Source organism: Monodelphis domestica, chromosome 8 (genome assembly GCF_027887165.1).
Source record: "Monodelphis domestica isolate mMonDom1 chromosome 8, mMonDom1.pri, whole genome shotgun sequence".
Taxonomy (NCBI): Eukaryota; Metazoa; Chordata; class Mammalia; order Didelphimorphia; family Didelphidae; genus Monodelphis; species Monodelphis domestica.
The window spans coordinates 163,478,807-163,502,760 of record NC_077234.1 but is presented as its reverse complement, the minus strand read 5'-3'; the positions used below and the strand labels follow the sequence as shown (position 1 = coordinate 163,502,760).

General features: G+C 34.7%; 1 protein-coding gene across 2 annotated transcripts in view; it reads right to left on the bottom strand.

Annotated features, from left to right (window-relative positions):
• The window catches only part of FARP1 (FERM, ARH/RhoGEF and pleckstrin domain protein 1), a 338,024-nt gene that overhangs the window by 117,302 nt on the left and 196,768 nt on the right, over nucleotides 1–23,954 (bottom strand). For both annotated transcript variants that reach the window (XM_007501371.3, XM_007501372.3), the window contains exons 3-4: nucleotides 4,607–4,711; nucleotides 581–623 (exon numbers count right to left, since the gene is read on the bottom strand). In XM_007501371.3, the coding sequence (XP_007501433.2) occupies nucleotides 581–623; nucleotides 4,607–4,711 (148 nt within the window). The remainder of the gene's footprint in view (nucleotides 1–580; nucleotides 624–4,606; nucleotides 4,712–23,954) is intronic.

Genomic DNA, 23,954 nt, shown 5'->3' with positions numbered 1-23,954 from the left:
GTGACCCTGGGCAAGTCACTTAAACCCCATTTCCTAGCCCTTACCACTCTTCTGCCTTGGGGCCAATACACAGTATTTATTCCAAGATGGAAGGTAAGGGTTTAAAAAACAAAATCATAGAATAAACGTATACACTTGATATTAAGGAGACATGAATTTAACTCTTCACTCCTTGAATTTATTGGTTTTTTAAAAAGGGTTAGACAGAGGCAGCAATAGGATATGAGAGCTAAAAAAACATTTCATAAGAAATTGACTTTCCTTCTCCTCTTCCAAGATGCCAGTTATAAATGCCAATATATGTAAAACAGACCAAATTACTCTTTGGCTTAATAATATGTGGTAGTTACTAATCAAAGACATTTCTGGTTTGCAAAATCAGCTTCTGATTGCCATCTTGTTATATTTAAAATGATAAAATTTTCACAGAGCATAGCATGCTGGATGATGAAAGACAACCAAAGAGACTCTAAATTAGAAGAAAAAAAAGTTTCCTAAAACTCTACTGTTAACTATTGAACAGTAAAGCTACTACTAATTCAGTATTTACCAGCACCGTTAAATGGATAAATATACTTACTTCTGATCTGTTTCACAATAGGTTTTAAAAGATCCAGCCATACCTTAAAAAAAAAAAAGCAGTTTGAAATATTAGTTCCCTATGAATGGTTATGAACATTTTAAGATGGCTCAAATTTGTTGCAATTCAAAATATTTTTAGTGTATTTTGGACCCTCTGGTACTTAATTCTCTAAAACAAGATCTTTTGCATTGACTGCTATTTCCATTGATAGAATAGGCTAATGATCCTAAATCTTAAAACCTAGCCTAGACTTAAAAATGGCTAAGATAGCAGAGTAGGAATTTTTCTCTTCCCATTTGTACTTCATCTTTGCCAACAATTCAGAAAACATCTGTACTAGTCTTGAGCTCTTTGAAGTGCCATCTCTTCCTTTCTAAAAAAAAAAAAAGCAACAACAACAACAAAAAAAACAACAAAAAGTAGTAGAGTGTGACAACTTTCAAGTGTGAAAGACAGGTTTCAAACAAGAGAGAAACTCCTAAAAACTGATTCAATTTACTTATAAAAATTGATTCATAACTTTTTCTTCTTAACTAATATAAAAATAAAACCCCATTGATACTGATTCCACCAATCTGGATTTTGTGAATATCAATTCAAAACAAGCATCTATTTGACATCACTTACTGGCAAAGCACTAGAGATACAAAGACAAAAATTAAATACCTACTCAAGGAATTTATATTCTCAGAGAAAGCATAAATCATTTCTAAGCAAATATAGAAGGATCTAAGGAATATCATTCTATGTGTTAAGGGGCAATGTGGCATTCAGAGAGCTCTGTATGGAGTCAGATAGACCTGGACTCAAATTCTCCTCTCCTTTTTATCCTACGTGATCCTGAGCTAGTCATTCAATTTATCAATGGTCCAGATAACTCTATAAAAGTACAAGCTGAAGAATAGCTTCCAATATGCATGGATAATGGCAGTGTTTCACTGAGAGACCTCTAAACTGAAGAAATCACTAGTGTGCTTTAAAAAAAATTCCCCCAAAATATGGTGTCTCCTGATATAATGTACAGTCTTCAATGGGATTGTGTATGTTTGTTTTTGGTATAGGCATTTTTTTGTGGCTTTATTGAAGCAAAATTCACTACTAACTGAAAGAATCATGGAAGAATACTGAACCTTGAAGGAAATAAAAGGATACTGTAGGCATATATGAGGAAGAAAGGCACTCTAGGATGGGGAATACCTTTGGATTTTGCAATTCAATGCAATGAAAGGAGATGGAATGTCACATTCTGGGAGGCCAGCAATCTAATTTAACATGAATTAGAATGGCATCCTTCTACTTGCAAGGTGAAGAAATTCAGTTTACTCCCAAATTAAAAGCATAAAAAGACTGTATGCATATATATTTAAAAGAACTACCCTAAACTATGAAGAGCACAATATTTTTCTGTAAAAGGATTTTACTATAATTGTAAATTTATTAAAACAAACTTGATAAGGTCACTATGCCAGGTAATATTTTGTTGGCAATTAGTTTTCACTTTATATGGTTGGAAGTCATAAACCTTCTAATTAGCCTTCTAATTCATTGATTTTATAATCTTTTCCTTTACTAATTCATGCTAGCCTTCTTTCTTATTAGATCTAATTTAGTAACAATGTATAATGAAATTATCCTTACTACTTACTACATACTGCCCACGTTCCACCCATCTTCTGCCCAAAGAAAAAGGAAAACTTCCTTAAGACTAGCTACATTGATATTCATAGACAATATAGTTTAAAAATGGAAATAAAATGTTATTGTTAATCTCTGGTATTTTCCACTGGTTCTGATTTGGTGAGAAATAGGAGAAGCCTGGCACCTAAAGACCTGTGCTCCTGTCTCTTTTCTTACTCAGGCTAGCTTAGTGACCCTAGGCAATTCATTTAACCTGTAAGAACCCCAGGCAAGTCTCTAAATCTCTAAGCTGCCAAAACTCTAAACTTAAGAGTTGCCAAATTGCTCTGAGAAGCAGAGGTTGTTCATGGGAATCTCCCTACATAAATTAGATCACAGACATGTTCAGACCAAAAGGAAAAAAAAACACATTTTGCAAGTAATTTAGGGCAAAGCAACTATATCTTGGCAACATTTTTAGAATTGTTTTTAAACACTAACAACAACTCTATTCAGTCTGGCATTTTTGTGAAAACCACTAAACACAAACACCAATATGAGCCAACTGGGCATGTGATTTTGAAAAATGCAGGTCTGGGCAACATAAAATGGAAAACTTAAAAAAAAATCAATCAACTCATTTTGCCCTCTCCAACAAATCAAATGTTGCTGAAGAGAATCAGTGTGGGTTTGTGATTCCCTTGACCAGTCTTAGGTGAAGTTGATAAAATGACATTATAGTGAAGAATATGGAGGCTTTAAAAAGAAAAAAAGAAAAAATGTAGCAGCTATAGTAAAATCCCCCTGTTAATATTTCTAAATAAACACTTAAGAAATAGCATTGGTCTTGAAACAAAGTCACCATTATGGAATGGGAATCAAATTGTACTTGTAGGAAAGCCAAAACAGGTGAGGTTTGCTCAATTATGGTCAAAGCAAAGGGGTAAAGTACAGAGAGACAATTTCATAAAAATAACTAACTCAGCTTAGAATATGGTCACTTTCTTACCACCAATAAAATTGTGACCACAATAACAGCCATTAACATAGTAATTGTTGAATGGATGTACTTGGCAATGGAAATTAAGAGCATACTGAATTTAACAAAACATCTGCTCACCTATGCCAATATATAAAACTGTGGTAAAGCTATATCCATGTGAAATATTAAATTTATTTTAACCATAAAGGTTTGATCATAAAAAGAAATGGGGATTCTACATTAATCTCCTTTATTGCCACTGTAATCCCCAAAGTTCACAATGTAATCCCTTTCCCTTTTCCCACACAATGTAAATCAGTAAGTATCATGTATGTCTGTGTATTTACATAAAAGTCCATGCCGAGATACATTTTATTTTAAAAACTTTTTGATATATTTTGGCTTTTGTTAATATCACCATAGTTTCCCTATATATTCCTTTCAAGCCTTTTCCCAGGGAGTCATCCTTTGTCTTGTTTTGTTTTTAAAACAATCTAAAAAAAAGAACAAGAGGGGAAAAACTACAGAACTACATACATTGAAAAATTTTGAAAATACATGCAATATTCAATACTTGTGGATCTCCCACCTCTGCAAAAGGGCAGAACCAGAGTTTCAAGATATTTTAAGAGGAGGGGAAAAGCAAGATTGAAAATAATTGTCAAATTCTAAATTTAAACAGAGCAAAAATCTTATGCAGCACCTAGTTTGGGTAATATATCAGGTCATAAAATATAAAAAGGAATGTTCTGAGATAATGTCAAGATTGAATATTAAAGTTGAGTCCAAAAGACTTTAGGTCTTTTGAAGCATTTTACATGCTCACTGTAAGAATACAAAACACTGCACTGAATAATTAAATTTAAAAACTGTCATAAATGTCTATAGTATCAGAAAAATGCAAAATTCTAAAAATTAAAGCTTGAGAAAACTATAAATTTGATCATTACTAGGGATCCTCATAATATTCGCATTTTACGATTCATAGTGAATAGAGGAAAATCACAAAAGAAAGAAAGTACATAATGATGTGTTGTGGAGGAAATTCAATAGGTAGCGTCAGATGCTATGCTAATAAAAGAGATTACATTATTAAGGATGTATGCTTAGAGGGTGGTGTAACAAGAGTGTTTTTTATCCTTCTGGTTTCCTACAAACATTCTGTTCCTTTTCTCATGACTGTATTGCACCATGATTGCTATGGTAGGCTTTGTCTAATTTTTAATATTATGTGACTCAACATAATTTAAGGTCATACTCTTCATTGTTAAAAGCAAAAGATACAAAAATGGGATTTGGAGAAAAGAAGGGTCCTTGAGGAATGGACTAATTTCTCATTCACATATAAGTACATGATTGGTGTCTGCTATCTCCTAAATCTGATAAACACAAACTAAATGAAAGATTAATATTATTTCACCTACCGTGATCTTTTTATGATCTGGAAACTCAAGACCAAAATAATCTCCTTCAACGAGGTTTAGGTGGTTGCAAACTGCATCCAGCAACACTTTCCCTGGAGCTCGTTGCTATGAAAAAACAAAAACAAACAAATAAAATAAAAGAAATTTCAACTCACTGTATGACAGTGGCAACTGAAATCAATCAATTAATATTCAATATCCACTTATTTAAGTCTTTAAGCCAGTACTATTGGCAGGGTAAGAGTGGGGGGAGGCAGGAGAAATACACTGGAAAAATTCTTGCCCTTGTGGATTTAATAATCATACAATCCGGTCAGACAATTTGCCTTTATTATGCCCAAATTATGTACCAGGTACTATGCTCCATGCTACAAATACAAAAATAAAACAATTACTGCTCTCAAGGAGATCACAGTCTAGTGAAGCTCACTAGGTTCTTCATACTCTCTTGAAGTATAACTCAAATTAACAAGATAAAATGGACCAAACTGCAGTCTCCAGCCCCAAAACAACAATATTATAAACATGTGATTGATGGTTTTGCATGGCTTTTTATTTTTACCAGACCTCTGGTAAGAATGAGGTGCATTTCAGGAGCTAATTAATTATTTAACAGATGTATTTGATGATGGCAATTAGGAACCTAGTGAAGTTAACAAAACAGCAACTCACCTATGCTAATGCCTAAAAATGTAGTAAAGTTATATCCATGGAAAATACTAATTTTATTTTTTTCCCTTAGATGGCATCTGTACTTCTAGAACTCTTACCATATGTCCAAAGTGACGTAAAGAGCTATTATTAAATTATAGGAGACCCTCTAGGGATATAGCGCACGTACTAGTCCTAGAACACTCAACAAGGGAAATACTATCAGCTACTCCCAGGGAACCAAGAGCTAGAATAAAATGTGGTCATTCAGTAAGTCAATAAACATTTAAGTGCCTGTTCATATTAGGTGCTGTGTTAAGGGCTTGGTATATTTTTTAAAAAGGCAAAAAGATAGTAGCCAGGCCACCCCCAAACTGCAAAGCTCATAGTTTAATAGATGAGACAACATTAAAAAAACTATATACAAATAAGCTATTATGTTGAACTATAAATAATCAAAAGAGGGAAGGTACTGGAATTAAAGGTAATGACAAAAGACTTTCTCTAGAAGGTGAGATTTTAGCTGAGATTTGAAGAAAGCCATGGAAGCCTAAGTTTCCCATTCTCATTCCATCACTCCAAATATGGATCTTTATCTTGATAAGTAAATCAGTACTCTACCAAAAATCTATAGGTCTGTTGTCCAGTGTCCTTAGAGGAACATGTTGATTCAGCTAAAGAATTCACTTTAATGGCCTAAAAGAATAAGGAATTTGCTGAATAATTTCTTCCATGAGGTTAACTATAGTAAAATAATCAAATATAAGGGTAATGGTCTTTAAAGGGTTAAAGTGTAAGAGGCCCTGCATTAGAGCTTGATAATGGGTTTTGGTTTTGCTTTTTTAAAAAACAAACAAACAGAAAAAGAACTCAAGATTTCTAATCCTTTGATGACAACACCAGACAATACTTCCTTTTAAAGGTAAATTACAAGAATGACCAACCAATTTCCAGATCATTTGGCTAGAGCTCAAATTTCCCAAAGATTTCATGGAACTAAGTGAACTTCACAAACCTGATCTGGTCTGGCTTTGCAGAGTCTGGGAAATAAGTCTTATATATTCAACACTATAAGTCAGAATTGAGAACAAAAACCAAAATGCAGTGAAAACCTTCATGGACGTGACCTTATCCTAAGAACTTTACAGGATATATAGAAGCTTAGTACTGTGCTTGGCATATAAGGTCGGTACTAAACTATTTGATTGACTGATTACAGAAAGACACTATTCACATCCTAAACTGGGTAACTGTTCCTTAAAAAAGAAAGTTTTAGAAACTTGTGACACTGTCCAAGTATTTTGCTCTATCAACTTTATATAAGCATTTCAAATATCACCTATGCTCTGTCTCAAAACTATGCAAGAATCACATGCCTAAGTCTTTGAGAAATGATGTGTCTTTAACTGATGTCTAGAAACTGATCAGAAAATGTAAAACTGATCGAATCCTTTTTTGTAAAAGTTTATTTTTTTTAGATTTGAAAATTTTTATTTAATTAAGAGTATTTTTCCATGGACACATGATTCATGTTCATTCCCTCCCTTCCTCTGACCCTACTCCTATATCCAACTAGCTGTTCCATTGGGTTTTACATGTGTCATTGATCAAGACCTATTTCCATATTATTAATATTTGCACTAGGGGGATCATTTAGAATTTGTAGAATAGTTTAGATATGCTTTGTTGTTGTTTAGTCCTATTCAACTCTTCATGACACCACTGAGAGTTTCTTGGCAAAGGCAATGGAATAGTTTCCCATTTTCTTCTTCAGCCTATTTTGCAGATGGAGAAACTGAGACCGACATGGTTAAATAACTGCCCAGGGTCACATAGGAGGAAGTTATCTGAGGCCAAATTTGAACTTAGTAAGATGGATCTTCCCAACTTCAAGCCCCACACTCTATCTACTGAGCAATTATCTCTCTTCCCCCCACTTATAACATTCCTTTAAAGAGTAAATTTAAATCAATGATTGTTGACTGACAGACTAACTTTCACAAAGTGCTTAAAATTCAGTACAGCTTCCTATTACTCAGTACTTCTTCAACGAGAAAACCCCTGCTTAAAAAAAAAAAAGTATCTTGAAACACTAAATTCATTTCTATGTAATGTTGATACACACATACACATATACATTAATTGTGTTTCTGAGAATAAGGCAATAAAATTTGAAGCATCACCAGTGAAATTCAATATCAGGATTTAAAATAACACTCATGGGAGCCACAGTATAACAAATTTAATTCAATAATTATCTATTGAGCATTTATCTACAGCTTAATGGCTCTATAATGGCTATTAAGGACTTTGATTTAATATTTTTACTTTTCTTCATCAGATTACTAAGCACAGTCAAAAACAGGTTTCAGATACCATGGTGTCCAAAAAATATGGATCCTTATGGCTTTGCAAGGTTGCCTGGGCACATCAGTGTCCACACAGCTGAATTCCATGGTATGAAATGATCCTCCCAACAGTGGCAGGGTTAAAGGATTCCTATGACTTCCAAAAGGAAACTCATATCAAGGATTTTTGTTCCTTCTTTTTTATATGATAACTTTTTGTTCTTGGCTACACAGAGTTTTGCCAATCTACAAAACGGTTCTATCAATACACCAGGTTGGTCATGTAATCTTCTGTGAACAGCCTTTTCTACTGACAAGACCCAGGGTATTTACTGTCTCCCCTAAAAGAACTAATCATCTTCAACTTTTATGCAGTATAAAAAGCAAAAAAGGCTAAGAATATGAAAACAATTTTTCATATCTACTTCATACCTGGATTTTTCATATGTGTATTAACCAAAGTCCAATTCTTCCAAATATAAGAAGTAATCATTATTGTTATAATAATAAATAATAATTCTGTATTATGTGTAATTAATGAGGGTCTAATGTGTATGTAGACCCCATCAACTTGTTTGAATAAATTAATTTCTTCATGTGGAAGAGTCCATGGAGCTTACTTCTAGGAGAGTGAAAATGAAAAGGAATGGAAGTGCTTTGAAGAGTCTCTGGAGATCGTACAGAAATTCTGTTACTGGTTCTGGCTGGCTGTCCATGAGTGGAAGCTTCTACTGGGACATTCAAAGGGGATTATCAATTTCAGCTTGGGTTCTTTTTTTTTTTTTTAAACCCTTACCTTCTGTCTTGGAGTCAATACTCTGTATTGGCTCCAAGGCAGAAGAGTGGTAAGGGCTAGGCAATGGGGGTCAAGTGACTTGCCCAGGGTCACACAGCTAGGAAGTGGCTGAGGCCGGATTTGAACCTAGGACCTCCGTCGGTTCTCAATCCACTGAGCTATCCAGCTGCCCCCTCAGCTTGGGTTCTACACCTAGTTCAACATCAAAGCCCCAAGGAACAAGAAGCAGCCTATGGGCTTGACCTCATGGCTCATGGTCAGAGGAAGCTAAGATAAGGACATATCCACCAATGGTCATTTCCTGTAGGATACCTCCTTTTCTGAGACCAAGTATAAAGGTATAAAGGGTATAAAGGGAAGAGTATTCATGGGTATCTCATAGGATTTGCCGCTGCATATTCTATGTTCCAAAGAAATTGACAGCTAGTAGTCTTTAAATGTTCCCTCTACTTTCCTATCTCTCCATCTCCTTATCATTCTTTTTTTCCCTACTTAGATTGTCTTTTTCTCCTCTATGTCTGTTGAAGTCCAACTCATCCTTAAAGGTTCGATTCAAATGTCACTTTCTTCCATGAAACCAAAACGAATCCACAATGACCTGTCACCTCTTCAGATCAAATATTCACAGGATGAGATTTAAAACTTGAAAGAACAAGGTCATCTTGTCCAAACTTCTCATTTTACGAATGGAGAAACTAGGGGCAACAAAGGTTAAGTGACTTCTTCAAGCCTGTACAAGTACTAAGAGTCAAGGCCAGGATTTGAACTCAAATTTTCTAACTATAAATCTAACACTTTTTCCATTGAGTCTCACTATTACATCTATAGAAGACACAATAAGAAAAAAACAAATCAAGCCATTGTTCACTGGAAATTTTGTATAAGATGAAGCACATATCTGTGTATATCTGTGAAGATTTTATTCTTCCCAGAAAAGATGCATTATCTCAAAGCCAGCTTTGCAAAAAGACATTTAATTTCAAATGATGAATTCTATGCACATTTTTTCTATCAAAAACCGATAAAAAAATTTTTAAAAACCACAAAAATCAATATTCCAAATTGCTAAAGCAAATCTGTAGTGAAACTGGAAGTTTAAATTAAGTATAACATATCCATCATAGATCTTAAAAATAATAACATTAAAAAAATCCCTTAAAATAAGCAATTGAATAGGATATTTTTAAAAACTTGATAAATTATAAAATATTGATTTTTAAAAGCTGAACAAAAAACATGAAGTAATTTGAAAATGCCTTCACATTTATTTGAATATAATGCAGGATTTTTAAAAATAACCATGGAGGGGGCAGATGAGTAGCTCAGTGGATTGAGAGCCAGGCCTAGAGATGGGAGGTCTTAGGTTCAAATCTGGCCTCAGACACTTCCAAGCTGTGTGACCCTGGGCAAGTCACTTGACCCCCATTGCCTAGCCCTTACCACTCTTCTGCCTTGGAGCCAATACAAAATATTGACTCCAAGACGGAAGGTAAGGATTAAAAAAAAAATAGCCATGGAGTTATTTTTATCTCCACTTTGCAGATGAGAAAACTAAGGCTTTAAAAGAATAAGTGACTTGAGTAGAGTGATATCATTTGTGTCACTATTATGGAAGAGATGTAGTTCAGAGTCCCTGTGGATGCTGTTAAGTCCTCCAGATGTTCCTATTCATAGATGTCATTGACCTGATGATATTGTGCCCTGAATCTCACAGAACTAGATTTATAATCACTTTTAAAAGTTTGGTCTTCTACAATACAAAACCAAATGACTGAATAACATCTATTGCCCAAATTTTGACATGCATTTAGGTGGACAAACATAGTCTGTCCGTCAATATGTAGAGCTGGGACAAATGGTACAAATAGAAAATAAGTTGAGCCTAGAATGAAAAAAAGGGTCAGAGGGCCAGATTACCTTCAGGAAATTGTAATGTAACTTTAATGACCAAATGTTTCTCCTAGAAATGAAGTCCTATCTTTTTAGAAAATGGCATTCAACCATACCTACAAATCAGTGCATAAATATATTTCCTTACTGGAATGCTGATCAAACTATGCTTTTATGCATCCTTTTCCCCTAATGGGCTTCCCTTGAGATTTACTCTTACACCATCTACCTGAATTTAAATATTAGTGGAAAGGAGGGATATTTAAATACCACATGTGATTGGCCTCATCTTCATAAAAGTCCTAGGTTTCTATTCTCTAACTTTGCCCTATGTTAATTATTTGGGGGCTCTGAAATAGAGGGCAGAAGAAATTATTTCATTATCCACTGTACAGTTTCAAATAATATGACATAACAAACCAAACAATTCCATTAGTAGCAAGTTTAAAACTTGATGGGTTATTTGCTTGTTTTTGGAGAAAAAGCTTCATGTTTGGCTTATCCTTTGAATCTGACAAACAAAATAATTTCATTTAATTTCATATAATTTAGATTTTTTCAAAAAGCAAGAACTTTAATAAAATATTTTTAAAAGTCTCAATGTATGTACAGTGTACAAAGCACAAATGAGTGTTATTTCTTTTGGGCATACCTGCACATGCAGAAAGCAACAAATATCCTCATTGTTTCATTTTTTTCCCATCCTCTTTTTCTACTACAATTACTGGCACATTGAGTAGTCATTTAATGAGTACGGCTGTAACATTTTCATGAACAAAGGCTTAATCAAAGAACAAAACTACTATCCCAAATTAAGTTGATCCCCCATGATCTCAATAATCATTTCTATGCATATGCTTCATACATCTATTTCATCTGTTTATCCATTCCTAACTTCTCTCCTGACTTCCAAGCAATCACCAAATGTCTATTTCACACCTCAAATTTAACATCGTCTAAACAAAACTCTTTCATTTCAAACTCTACCCTCTTCTCAGCTTGCTTATTACGTTTGAAGGTACCACCCATGAGCTCCCAGTAACTTGGACTTGCAACTTCATGGATATCCTCAATTTCTCTCTTCATAACATCTTCCTGTGTCATGCCCCTCCCTTGTTCAATAAATATCAATATTATACCTCCAGGATCAAACATAAAATCCTTAAAAAAAAAAAACTTTTAACACTCTTTACAACTTAGTCCTTTCCCACCTTTCCAATTTTATTCCCTTTTCTTTTCCATGGACAATGCCATCCAGTGACACTGGCCTATGAGCTGCTTTTCATATGTGGCACTCAGTGGCTGTCACTCATGCTTAAAGTACATGGGGGAAAGCTCCTTAAGTCAACCTCCTCACTTGCTTCAAGATTCTACTCAAATCCCACTTTCGACAAGAAGGCTTTCCCCTATTAGACTGTGAGCTCCTCTCCAAGGCAGAAACTAACTTTTGCCTTTTGTAGAATCTTCAACATTTAGCACAGTGCCTAGTCTAATAAATGCTAGTTCCCCTACCCTTTTATCCCCACTTTCCAGGAATCCCAGGCTTCTCCCCACTACTATATGTCAGCCCTCTTAGAGAAGCCCAAACTCTTAGGTAAACAATTACAAATTGAAAGACCAACTGTAAAAGATGCAGAAGTTATTTTGAACCATCAACCATATACCATACCAATGCCAGAATACTTCATATACCTATGTCTAATTCATTACTTCTCTCTTCATAAATCTCCATTGGCTTCTATAAGGGTTAAATTAGAAGTTTTGACAAAATAAGAGAGCAGCTTTAATAATTTAACAATTTAATTTAATTAAAAGAGATAGTAAAATGAATAGCATAAAGGAGAGAAATATAGGAAAGAGGTAGAGAAAGAAAATTTCCTAATGTCTATTCTAGTTATCCTATAACTACCTATAATTACTACTTAAAACTGCCTATAATATCTATAACTAACAACCACCCCACAAAGTTCTAACCCAATCCAGTCCAATCCAAATCAACCCACTCAGTGTTTAGTCCAAACTCAATTAGGTCTATCAGTGAAGACCAGCCACCTTCCAAAAAGTTCAAGAAAGAAAAAAATGTAACAGTCAAAAGTCAAAAAGCCCTCTAGAAAAGCTAAAGTAAAAAAGGCCTCTCAGTAAGCTCAGGCCCGCCTTTATATTCCAGCAACTAAATGCCAACCACCAAGCCAAAACACCACCAGCAACCAAACCCCAATGACCAACTCAAGCCCAGCAGCCAACTTCCCTGGAACTGCCAGTCCTAAATGTTAGCAACTGACAGACTGACCAACTGATACTGAACCCTTCCCCCCCCCCCCTTTTATACCCTCTATCTACCTCACTTCTTGTTTCTGGCTCCTCTTTCCTATTCTCTATGGTTTCTCCTTCCTGTCATTGGTTAATCCTTACACATCTCTATGCTAAGAGGACCTCCAGGTACCCTGTTAAATTAAAAAAAGGGATAAAGAATTACTTTTTATAATGCCTATCTTCTACCATTAAAACTATTTTCTTTGCCCAGCATTCAAGCCTCTCCTTCCCACAAGGTACCAATCTCTCCAATCTTGTATTATTCCTTTCAACCCACTCTTTAGAAAACTAAAACTGCACAAAGTATAATTGAAAGTAACAGAGAAAAGTGAATTTAATTTCATTGAAAAATTAATTTCAATTTAATAACCCACAACCAAAGTAAAATTATAATGAGTACATAATGTAATAAATAGATGATTTCACAATTTTCTTTTCCAGGGAATTTAACAATAAAGTATATTGTAATATAAATCCCTTCTTTTTAGAAGGGATTCACTTCGAAAAAAAATCTCTTAAAAAAGAAAAGTAAATTAAGTATTGGTGTATGCCAGAAGCAAAAAAAAAAAATTCTTGCGTATAATCCTGATTAAGGGGCTTATATCCTCTGACACCTTTGGGTATATCTATACTTCAAAATGACTTAGTAATATGGATTTTATATGATACATTTTTTTATTTCTGGTACTAGATGAGGTCCCTAAGTTTCTGGGAAAGGTGTCACCAATAATTGGACTATATTTATATGCACACAAAAAGATAAATTTAAAAGTGCCTAGCCACCATCAACACCTCTTCTACAGTTTAGAATTCCAATGCCTCGAGGGAGAGTCTTTCCCCTTTCTTTTCAAAGCATTTTATTTGTAGCTTTGTTATGAAACTTCCTAGAATTTGGGTTAGCTATTGGCATGTAATAAAAGTCTATTTAATCATCTATCAGATGATGATGGTGGTGGTGATAATTATAATTATGATAATGATAATAAGTTAATAAATATTTAAAGACATCTATTATGTACTAGGCACTGTGCTAACCACAGGGCATATAAAGGAAGGCAAAAGACACTCCTTACCCTCATGGAATTAAAATTTTAATAATAATAATAATAATATTTGTATAATCTACCTCACAGAGTTTTGATCAGGTTCAAATGACATCCAATGTCAACTACATTGCAAATTTAAAGTGTTACATAAAAGTCAATTGCCTACACTAAGGAAATCACAGATCTACTGCCTACTCTAAGCCCCCAACTTTAAGAAAATGCTGGTTATTACTTTGGTGGTGGTAATTATTATTAGTCCCAATGTTTCAATGTTGAGGGAATGTGATCATCACCTCTACAGTTAGGCAGGTAATAGCAAAGCAATGGGCTGAGAAAAGCTACGAATCAAGGTTGGGAGGTGTTGTAGTGAAAATTTTCACCTTTTAAGAGTATTATAACATTGAACAATGGCTGCCAAGGAATTTACTTATGAAATTCCTAAAATGAAACACTCAAGTCAGAATGGAGTTTATGGAGGTTTAATCACAATGGGAGTAGGGAAAAGGAGAGGGAGAGAAGGAGAGAGGAGAAAAAGGAAAGGGGCTACTCAACCTCTGACCAAGGCAGAGGGAGTTTAGGCCCAAAGGGCCAAGGTGGAAGGAATCAGTCCTTGACTCAGGGAAGTCTGCGGGCCTCCTCTCTCTTCAAGCTTCTAACACGAAACTGCCATTTAGCCCTGTCTACAAGAAGTGCGCGAATTTCCGAGGCTGCTCTCTCCATCACTTCCTGTGCCTCACAAGTGCCAATGGTGGCTCAAGCTTGGCTTAGGACAGCCCAGGTGGGCAGTTAGTTATTTCTGATTTGTCATTGACTAGCACATGCCCATGTAGTGTGGGTGTGCACAATTTTTTTTGGTGCTATACCAAGATGGAGATTTTAAAATTCACAGAGGCCATGAGAGAGCCTCCTTGAGTAATGTAATTGTATAAAAATTGAAAAGCTCTGAATGCAATCAAACCATCCACAGGCTGACATGTCTATTATTCAAAGAGCTACCTGGACAAATGCAGAAAATATCAGGTTAGCCACTAGTAATAAACATTCTGGTCATAGCAACTTTCCAAGACCATTTACTAAGCCTATAAACTATTTGCCTCAGTTTCCTTCAATATAAATTGGGACTCATAAGAGCATCTACACCTCTGTTGTGAAGATGAAACATGATAATATTTGTAAAGCACTTACCACAGGGTTTAGCACAGTTTCCAGTGAGGCAGTGAATCAGTGAGATTATATTTGTAAAGCACAATGTCTGGCAATCAATGAACATTTATTAGGTGCCTATTATGTGCATATAAAGAAAAGCAAAAGAGAGCTCCTGCCCTCATGGGGCTCACGATCTGATTGGAAAAGATACACATTTTTTAAGAAAACAGTACCGCCTGGTAGGAAATGATGAGATGGCAGCCCTAGTCAGTCACAAGAGGATATGGAAAGAACTTTCCATTGGCCACCCTCTCCAACAAGAGAGAAAGAGAGACCCAAAGAACAGGGCTACTGAGGAGGAGTGAGATTTGAGTTGATCTTGAAAGAGGATGAGTTTCCAGAGGGCACATAATGCCTGTAAGATTATTTCAATGATAGAATCACTATTTCTGGCAAGATGTGTTTATCATCAGCTATCCAGAATTAGTCAATCTATCTATTGGAGAGATATGGCATACTTAATTCTGAAATAATAAAGATCTAGTTTGAGAGTTAATAAAATACTTTGCAATAGTTTTATAGGAATACAGCCTAAAGTACATGAATGTAATGGATGGTACATACTAGATGGTTAATAAATGCTTGTTCTCTCAATCCTTGATCTTTCACTATTGTGGTATAGTCATATCTTGTCCAGTTGTTAAGAGAACTAAGTCTGGAGTCAGGAAGATGTGAGTTCAAAACTGACCTGAGACCTTTACCAGCTGTGTGACCTTTAGAAAGTCATTTCAACCCAATTTACCTTATTTCCTCATCTGTAAAATGGGGACACAATGAAGACAGAAATGGTAAACCACTCCAGTATCTTTGCCAAGTAACACCCATTGTCAAAGTTCATGGAGTCCAATAAAACTGAATGACAGTCGAGGGAAGGCAATAACATGGAATTTGTGGCCACAGAACTGATTATGATTGTGGAAGTGGGGAAGAAACCTTAAGTTGGTTTCTTCACTCCTAAGACAGAAGCAGTGTTTACTGATATGGTTTGGGGTTCCTTTTGAATACTCCCACAAGGTTCCACAGGAGGAGCTCTTAGAGGTAGGAGGAAGGAAGAAAGAGGATGTGACAGTCAAGGCTCTTCTGAATCATCATTTCTGAATCACATTTTAGTGAATACTACAGAGTCCCTCATGATGAGACAGAAAGACTTTCTCACTGAGTGATGTAATTCTAAGAATCAAGTCTTTCAATAATAAAAACAAAACCTCTTTAAATTTGGTGGCGTGTCTGATGAGCTAACACCCTTCACTGAACACAAAGAGTTCAGAGTCCTTTTGTATAAGCTTTCCTGGGAAGTGGAGATATGATTGGTGGAGGTTTAAAGCAAACAAAAAATAGATCACCCACCTGAACTCAATTTCTTTGGTTGGATGACATCACCAAACAGTTCAAAAGCCACACAGTAGATGGGGCACTTACTAGACAAATCAGACTGTAGTTTTGAGGGCTCTGATCTACCTTATTAAACTATGCCAACAAAAGCAAAAACTGAAATGAAAGCTCAAGGTTAACTGTGAGTAACTCTTGCAGAGCTCTCATTTTGGGGAACATTTTGTTACACTTTTAGGTCTGGAAATATACCTGTTCAACAAATATTGACATTTTTCTTCCCTCCCACAAAACACTGAATGAGTCTAACCCCTGGCCTTGGTGCCATTTGCAGCACACTGGGCTCCTTGTTCCCTTGGTGGTTCAGAATCCTACATTCTGAACACTCATTAAACATACTTCAGATTGAATTTCATAGCCCACAACTTTGGGAAAGGAATAGAATGGCCCCATTCAGACTCCTCACTGTAATTTAGCTATGTAACAACCACGATGTCATTAGAGACAGAGCCCGCCTTCTTCCTAACAAGACTTTGCAAAGACAGGCTGTTGGGGTAGCATTTCTGTAGTTCTCTTGTAAACCAGTTAAGCAATGAGCAGAAAATGTTTATAGAGGAAATTTCAGGATTCATAATGCAGAAGTGTGATACTACTTTGATATTACTTTGCCTCTTTGATTTACCTAAAAAAACAAAAAATGCAAAAAAAATGAGCAGAATAAAAATCAACCGATAATAATGTTTCTTTTCCTAAGTATGGCACAGAAAAAAATAAAATATGGTGCAAATAATAAGACAAGTATAATCAGAGAGCACTGCACTATAGCCAATAACATTAAAGAGTTCATTGTTTTTCCTTATATAGTTGGTTTAGCAATTTTCTCTTTCGACTCAAAATCCCAATCAATCAATATTACCCCATTATATTTTACTGTACCTGAATTGTCTGAATGAAAGCTCACTTGACAAATCATATATTCAATTTCCAAAATCATTTGTTAAAATTGGGAGGTGTGGAGAGAAAGTCCCTAGTTTTCTGATTTAATTTGGTTAATTTGATATCAAAATATATACATTTTCATATCAAGTTTCCATATAACTTTGGAAAACTTATGTGGAAATTTGTTACCAAAATAAATTTGTAAATCTGAAAGTGAAAAGATACAATACAAATCTTTAAGCTCTATCTGTTTCCTGTTCTCCTCTATTTTCTAATTCATTTAGGCATTTCTTGCTGTTTTTTTTTAATGCAGACTTTTGTATTTGCCATGCTTATATATTCTTAACTCCTCATTTAAAGAAGAATAAAAACAATAAGTTGGTGTAAAGTAATTCAAGGCATTTCTTTAATTAATATTTTAAATATTCATATAGAGAGTGAGAATATATAGAAGGGGAACATAAAATCCAAAGAATGGTCATGAAGGACAATTAGAACTATTGACTGTTTATGTTAGGAACATGTATTGACCTTGGATTATTGGCTTACAACAAAAAACAATCTCTAAGAATCAACCTAAACACTTCATATATGTGAGTTGGTGAAATCTATGATGAAGTAAATCTAGAAGTAATCCACTAATGATATAACAAGCTTAACTACCCTATTATTTCTGGGATCTCATTAATATATAATTCCTACATACAGCCTTGAATATCACTGACATATTTATCCAAATGGAAAGTTCAGACTTTTTGAGAAGTACTAAGAATCTTCTTATAGGTTTAAAAAGTCATCCTAAACCTTTTTTCTTAAAATATGTATGGAGAAAGAGTTCAAGGTGAGGAAGTTAAGAAACACTAACCAATGAATAGTGGCTTGTTATGAAATACAAACTTCAGGATGAAAAACATGAACATGCTTAAGGGAAAAGGCAGCAAAAGTATGTTATTGCTATAAATGAGTTAGGGTAATGCCAGTCTTTTAAAGAACCATCTTTTCCATAATTTTTAAATAATAAAAACTTATTTCCAGGTTTGGAAATTTTGAAAGGTCACATTTCATTTTAACTATGGAAATACTTCCATCATGAAATAATATTAACACTAAAGTTACTTCTAGCTCAAAGATCTTGTTATCATAAAATCTTATGCTAGAAATTTTAGCTTAGGGGCATTATTTCTTTCTCTACCTCTTATTAACCAATGGAGTAAAACTTCTGAAAAATGTATAGTTGGGCCAAAAAAGTAGGTAGCAATTTATCAGTATTCAAGAACTTCTATGTGTCAGATATGTGTTTAGCATTAGGGGCATACAAAAAAGGAAAAAGACAGTTTCTGTCCTCAAGGAAATTATAACCTAAAGGACAAGGGAAGGAAAAAATGGAAAGATCTCCTAAATAATTAGGTATATCAGTTGTGTAAAATAGTTCTTCCAAGGAATAGGCACCGAATTGCTCAAGAAGCCATACAAAAGATATTTCATAAGCAAATTCAGAAATAGAAACAAAAATTAAATAGGCTATTGGAGTGATGAGTTGTATCTATTCCAATTTCTTACCATACAGAATAATATGCATGTAGGAAATAAAAGAAAGAGCCTCAAGCAAAGGGAGGGTCATTTAGGTTGTTCATGAAATGCAAAAGCTTCAAAATTTTCTCAAATGTAATCATCTAAGGAAATTTGATTCAAAGCCATAATCCATTTAAACCAGCATTCTAGTACAGCATTTACTCTAATCTATCTACTAGTAGAAGATATCTTTCTAAAATTCTTTCAGGGTGCTATCTTTTCAAGATGGTATTCTGGGCCATGTGGTGAGGTCTGAAGGCACCTGCCAGTTAGGGTTTAGGTGAGGTGAGGACAGGGAAGGTAGCCATTAAAAAATGACTCTGAAACAGGGACCAGAAGTCCAAATTCCAAGTGGGGTAAATGAATAGCAATAAGATATTTCTTTATGAAGCAAAGTGCATAAATCTTATCATCAAAGGGAATAATGGAAATATTTTCTACACTATAAGGGCTAGAATAAAAACAGGGATGAATAAGTTCCACAGAATACTCAGATATAAGGCCATCAACCTACAAAAACAAAACATTTCAAAGAATCAATCCTGAAAAACATGCTGAAGGGAAATTGAGGAGGGCACCTCTAGGAAAAAGGAAAATAATAATAACAATAATAATAATAATTTGTATTTAAAAAGATCTTTAAGGTTTGCAGAAGCAATGCACATATGCTATGTCATTTGATTCCCAGAACCACTTTTTATAGTAGATATTAGCATATTTGTTTTATAGATTAGGAAACCAAATTTTAGAGCTTAAGTGGTTGTCTAGGATTCCATAGTAAGTGTCTGAGGGAGAACTGAACTTCATTCAGGCATTCCTGACCCAAAGTCCAATGTTCTTATGCATTATAATGTTTAACTACCTAATCTGGTCTACAACAGAAAATTGAGGAAACAATTCTTCAGAGCTGATGGATCACGCCCAATTCAAAAATCTTTGAAATATTAATTATAATAAATAACATAATTAGTGAATGAAGTTGTAACTAGGATCAATTGTAATGACAAATACTAAACTACTCTATAAATCTAAGGCTTTTGCTGAAATCCTGACAGATCGCCTCTTAAAAAACAAAGTCTAGCCTCATTTTATAATGGTAGCCAGATGGCACAGTGGAAAAAACATTAAGCCTGGAGTCAGGAAGACCCAAGTTCAAATCTGACCTGTGTAAATGAAAGAATGCTCATTTCTTAAATACTGTTTTGTTCAAAACAGAGTGAATGGGCATGTTTCCATCTTTTCTTTCCTCTCAGAGTTGCTACCAGCATATGTAAGACTGAGAGAGACATAAACATGTCATGTAGTTTATGTCATTAGGTGGTTGACAAAATTCTTTAAATTTGATAGTTTTATTCCTATGCCTGTTATGTGCTAGGAACTGTGCTAAGCACTAGGGATACAAAGCAATGGGGGAAAGTTCCTGCTCTCACAAAGGTCAATCTAATGGGGAAAACAACATGAGAACAAATAAGCACAAAACATATAGACAGATGGACAATGATGGACAATGGATGGATTGATGGATGGATGGATGGAGGGATGAGGGGAAGGAGAAAGAGAGGGGAGAGATAGAGGGAGAGAGATGGAGGGATAGATAGACATGATGGATGGGTGGATAGACGGATGAATAGACAGAGATAGGGAGATAGATGATAGATGGACTGAGATAGATAGATAGATAGATACATACATACATACATACATACATAGTCAGACAGACAGACAGACAGATAGATAGATAGATAGATAGATAGATAGATAGATAGATAAGATACAGAGAGATAGAAAAATAGATAGATAGTTGGTAGATAGATATATAGGATAAACTAGAGACTATCAGAGGGAAGACAATGCAATAGAGGACTAGGAAAGGCTTCATAGAGAAGATGGGACTTTTACTGAAACTTGAAGGAGACCAGGGAAGCCAATAAGTGGAGATAAAGAGAAAGAACATTCTAGACATGGAGGATAAGCACTAAAAATGCCTGGAGTCAGGAGATGAGATGACTGGTTCTAGGAACAGCAAGAACAGTATTGCTTGATCATAAGAGTACATGGAGGGGAGTAATGTGTAAGAATATAAAGGTAGGAGGGAGCCAAGATATAAAGGCCTTTGAATGCCAAATAGAGTATTTTATATTTGATCCTCAAGGTGACAGGGAGCCCTTAAAGTTTATTCAGTTGGGTAGGATGACATTGTTAGACCACCAGTGTAAGATCAGTTTGACCAATGAATGAAAGATAGACTGGATTGGAGAGTGACTTGATTTGTGTAGATGTTAAGTAACAAAATACTATATTCCTACTAGTGCCAAAAAAAGATTATATGTAGCCTACAGCTAACAACTCATTAGACTAAGGTCATTTTCAATTTTTGTTTCTTGGATTTTTTAAAAATCATCTCTTTGAAATATGATTGTGCTCTTCCACAGGTTCTAGGAAAACTGATCTTTCAGGAATTCCCTTAGGGATTAATATTTTTTATAAAAAGACCTCCTAATGTTAGTAAATTCCTAAATATAATGTTGTGAACACACTGTAAATGGCTTCAAAAGTGCAGTAGATGTATCAAAATAATCTATCCATTATTGATATAATACAGAGACTTGATCTGATTCTTTGATGCTCATTAAATCACTGTAAAAATTACATGTTAACTATAGACCATTACTGCAACTCTGGGATCACAATGAATGGGTTCACTCTTAATCTGTCTTTCTAAAATCTCTGACTCATATGTCTACCTAAGATTTCCCATAGGAAAAAAGAGCTTGCTTCCTGTGTTTGAAAAAAGGAGGAAAATTAAAAGTTTTCAGCTTTCCTGAAAGCATTCAGGCTAACAAGTCAATAAATATAATATTATTATAAATATTTATTTATCAATAAATATTGACCCAGGCGAATCACAGTACCACTAGGAAAGGTCCAAGTTGTTTCTTCTGCAAACCTTAGTTTTCTTCTCTCCTGTGGAGCTGTTTGGATATATAGTTTTTCCAGGGAACCTAATCCATTCTCATTCAGTGAATACAGGTTGAGTATTAGGCTTGTGCCTCTTAAAATGATATGGAATCTCTCCATCCTTCCCATGATAAGTTTTCCTTGCTACTTTTTCTTGGACAGTACAATTTGTGAAATTCCTGAGCAGTAAGTTATCAATAAATTTGTCAATACTTATTATTAAAATCTTAAGAATGTGAATTTCATCAATGCTGGGTGGAGGGGAGCAATTCCAAACAAAGAGAACCCAGAGAATAATCCACTTTGTCAAGAGAATGTCATCCTTTTTTTCAGTAGATAATAGAAGGAAGACTACTCTATATGAGTGTCTAGGCATGTCCTACTACGTGTAATACTAGTGAACTGAATAATATTCAATGTAGGATTTCCTTTTACTATCACAGAAGCCAATAAGAAAATTCATTTTCATTTCAAATGATTCTTGCTCAAAAACTTCACCTTTTAACTTGACAAAACACTTACAAAAGTGGTTAAGGAAAGGACAACTGCTTCAAATCATTCAATGATGATAAAATAAAGGATGGAATTACAACTTCAAGCTAATACAAGAGTGAAGCTATTCAGTGTGTAGCAAAGTTTACCAAGTAAAAGGAACATAGAGGATTCATTTCTTTTTTTTTAAATAATTCTAAGATGGAAAGTTGGGGTTTTAAAGATAATAAAATAAAATATTAGAAAATAAAATAAAATAAAAATAGAGCTTATGCTTCAAATCATGTTTTTTAAACAGCAACTAAATTCAATCCAGTGGACTTGGACAGCCTACAAAGCAGGTTTTATTTCTTTCTCTAAGCACCAGCTTGTACTATAGTCTACAGATTTTTTTCTGAAAAGCATATCAAAACAAGCCAAGCAGAAGAAGTCATATATCTCTTTCCAAATTACACTACAAATAATTTATGCAATGCAATTATTTTTTTTCCAAGTTTTCTCTATTCCATGCCAAACTTCCCAAGTTTCTTCAGGTAGGGTTCACGCGCCAAAGCTCTGAGTCACTCACTATGCAAAGGCAATATTTTTACAACAAAGTTCCTATTACATATAGGAAAATACAACAAATACCCTTAGTTCACATTGCTCCTGAGAAACAGTCTTAAAAGGTTTCCAAAACTCTAGTTTTTTCTTCTTTATTAATAAGGTTTGTCATATGAACAAAAGGAGTTCATTTCATAGGAAGATTTCAAAAATATTTTTCATTGGCATCACAACCATTCAAGCAAAAAGGTTAGTTACAGCTACATATTCATTGTGAATTATTTTCCCATTATCTTTTATATGTAACCCCACTGCCACCCAAGCCTGTGGGCAGTTCTCTTGTGGAAAACTTTAGAGGAAAATTGGAATTTGAAGACTTCTGCTAGAAACAAACTTTAAAAAAACAAAAGAATCAATTTGTTTGCTATAATAAAATATCCAATTAACTCCCTCCCTCCCTTCCTTCCCCCATTAGAGATTGGGAAATATAAAGCATAAAAAGATATAAAGTGTAAGTTTTTGAATGGCAAATGGGAGACTCCCTCAGCAGTATCCTACATGTAGCTTGAGTCCCAACATTTGCAACATACAGACTGCTAAGAATAAACATGATTCCAAGTGGATGAGCTAATTTACGCTGGTATATTTGATTTTATACTCTAATCTGTATAATTTCTCCAATTTCTGTTTACTAATTTCTTTAATTAAAAATTGATGATTCCCTTTTGTGTAACCAGGTTTAGTGGGAAGGTTATTGAAACTAAGTTAGTGAGAGTAACTAAACTGCTTCCCCTGATAGAGAAAAGAAATTTGATTCTGTATCCAGTATTATAGTCTTTAATTTTTTTGTTGTCGTTTTGGTCTCAGGACTTCTTTACCCTTTAAAAGATTATTGAGGTCTCCACAAAGAACTTTTGGTTTGGGGTTAAATCTATCATTAGTTATAGCATTCAAAATTAAAACACCTTAGTATTATTATAAAAATACTTTTGTCCTCACAGACCCACCTCCAGGTGCTTAAGGACCCCAGAGGTCCCTAGACCACACTTTGAGAACTACATACATGTATCTGATGTGCAGTAGACACAATTTGAGCACAACATCCCTCTTGGAAACAGGAAAGTGATGAAGAGATCTCGCAGCCATGGAAGAACTTCCTATCTACACATTACCAAATGTTTTCAACTTTCTACAAAAGAAAAAATAGGATGGTCAAGATCCCAAAAGAGATGTAGCTGTATTTAAATTAGGTAAGTGCCAATCAC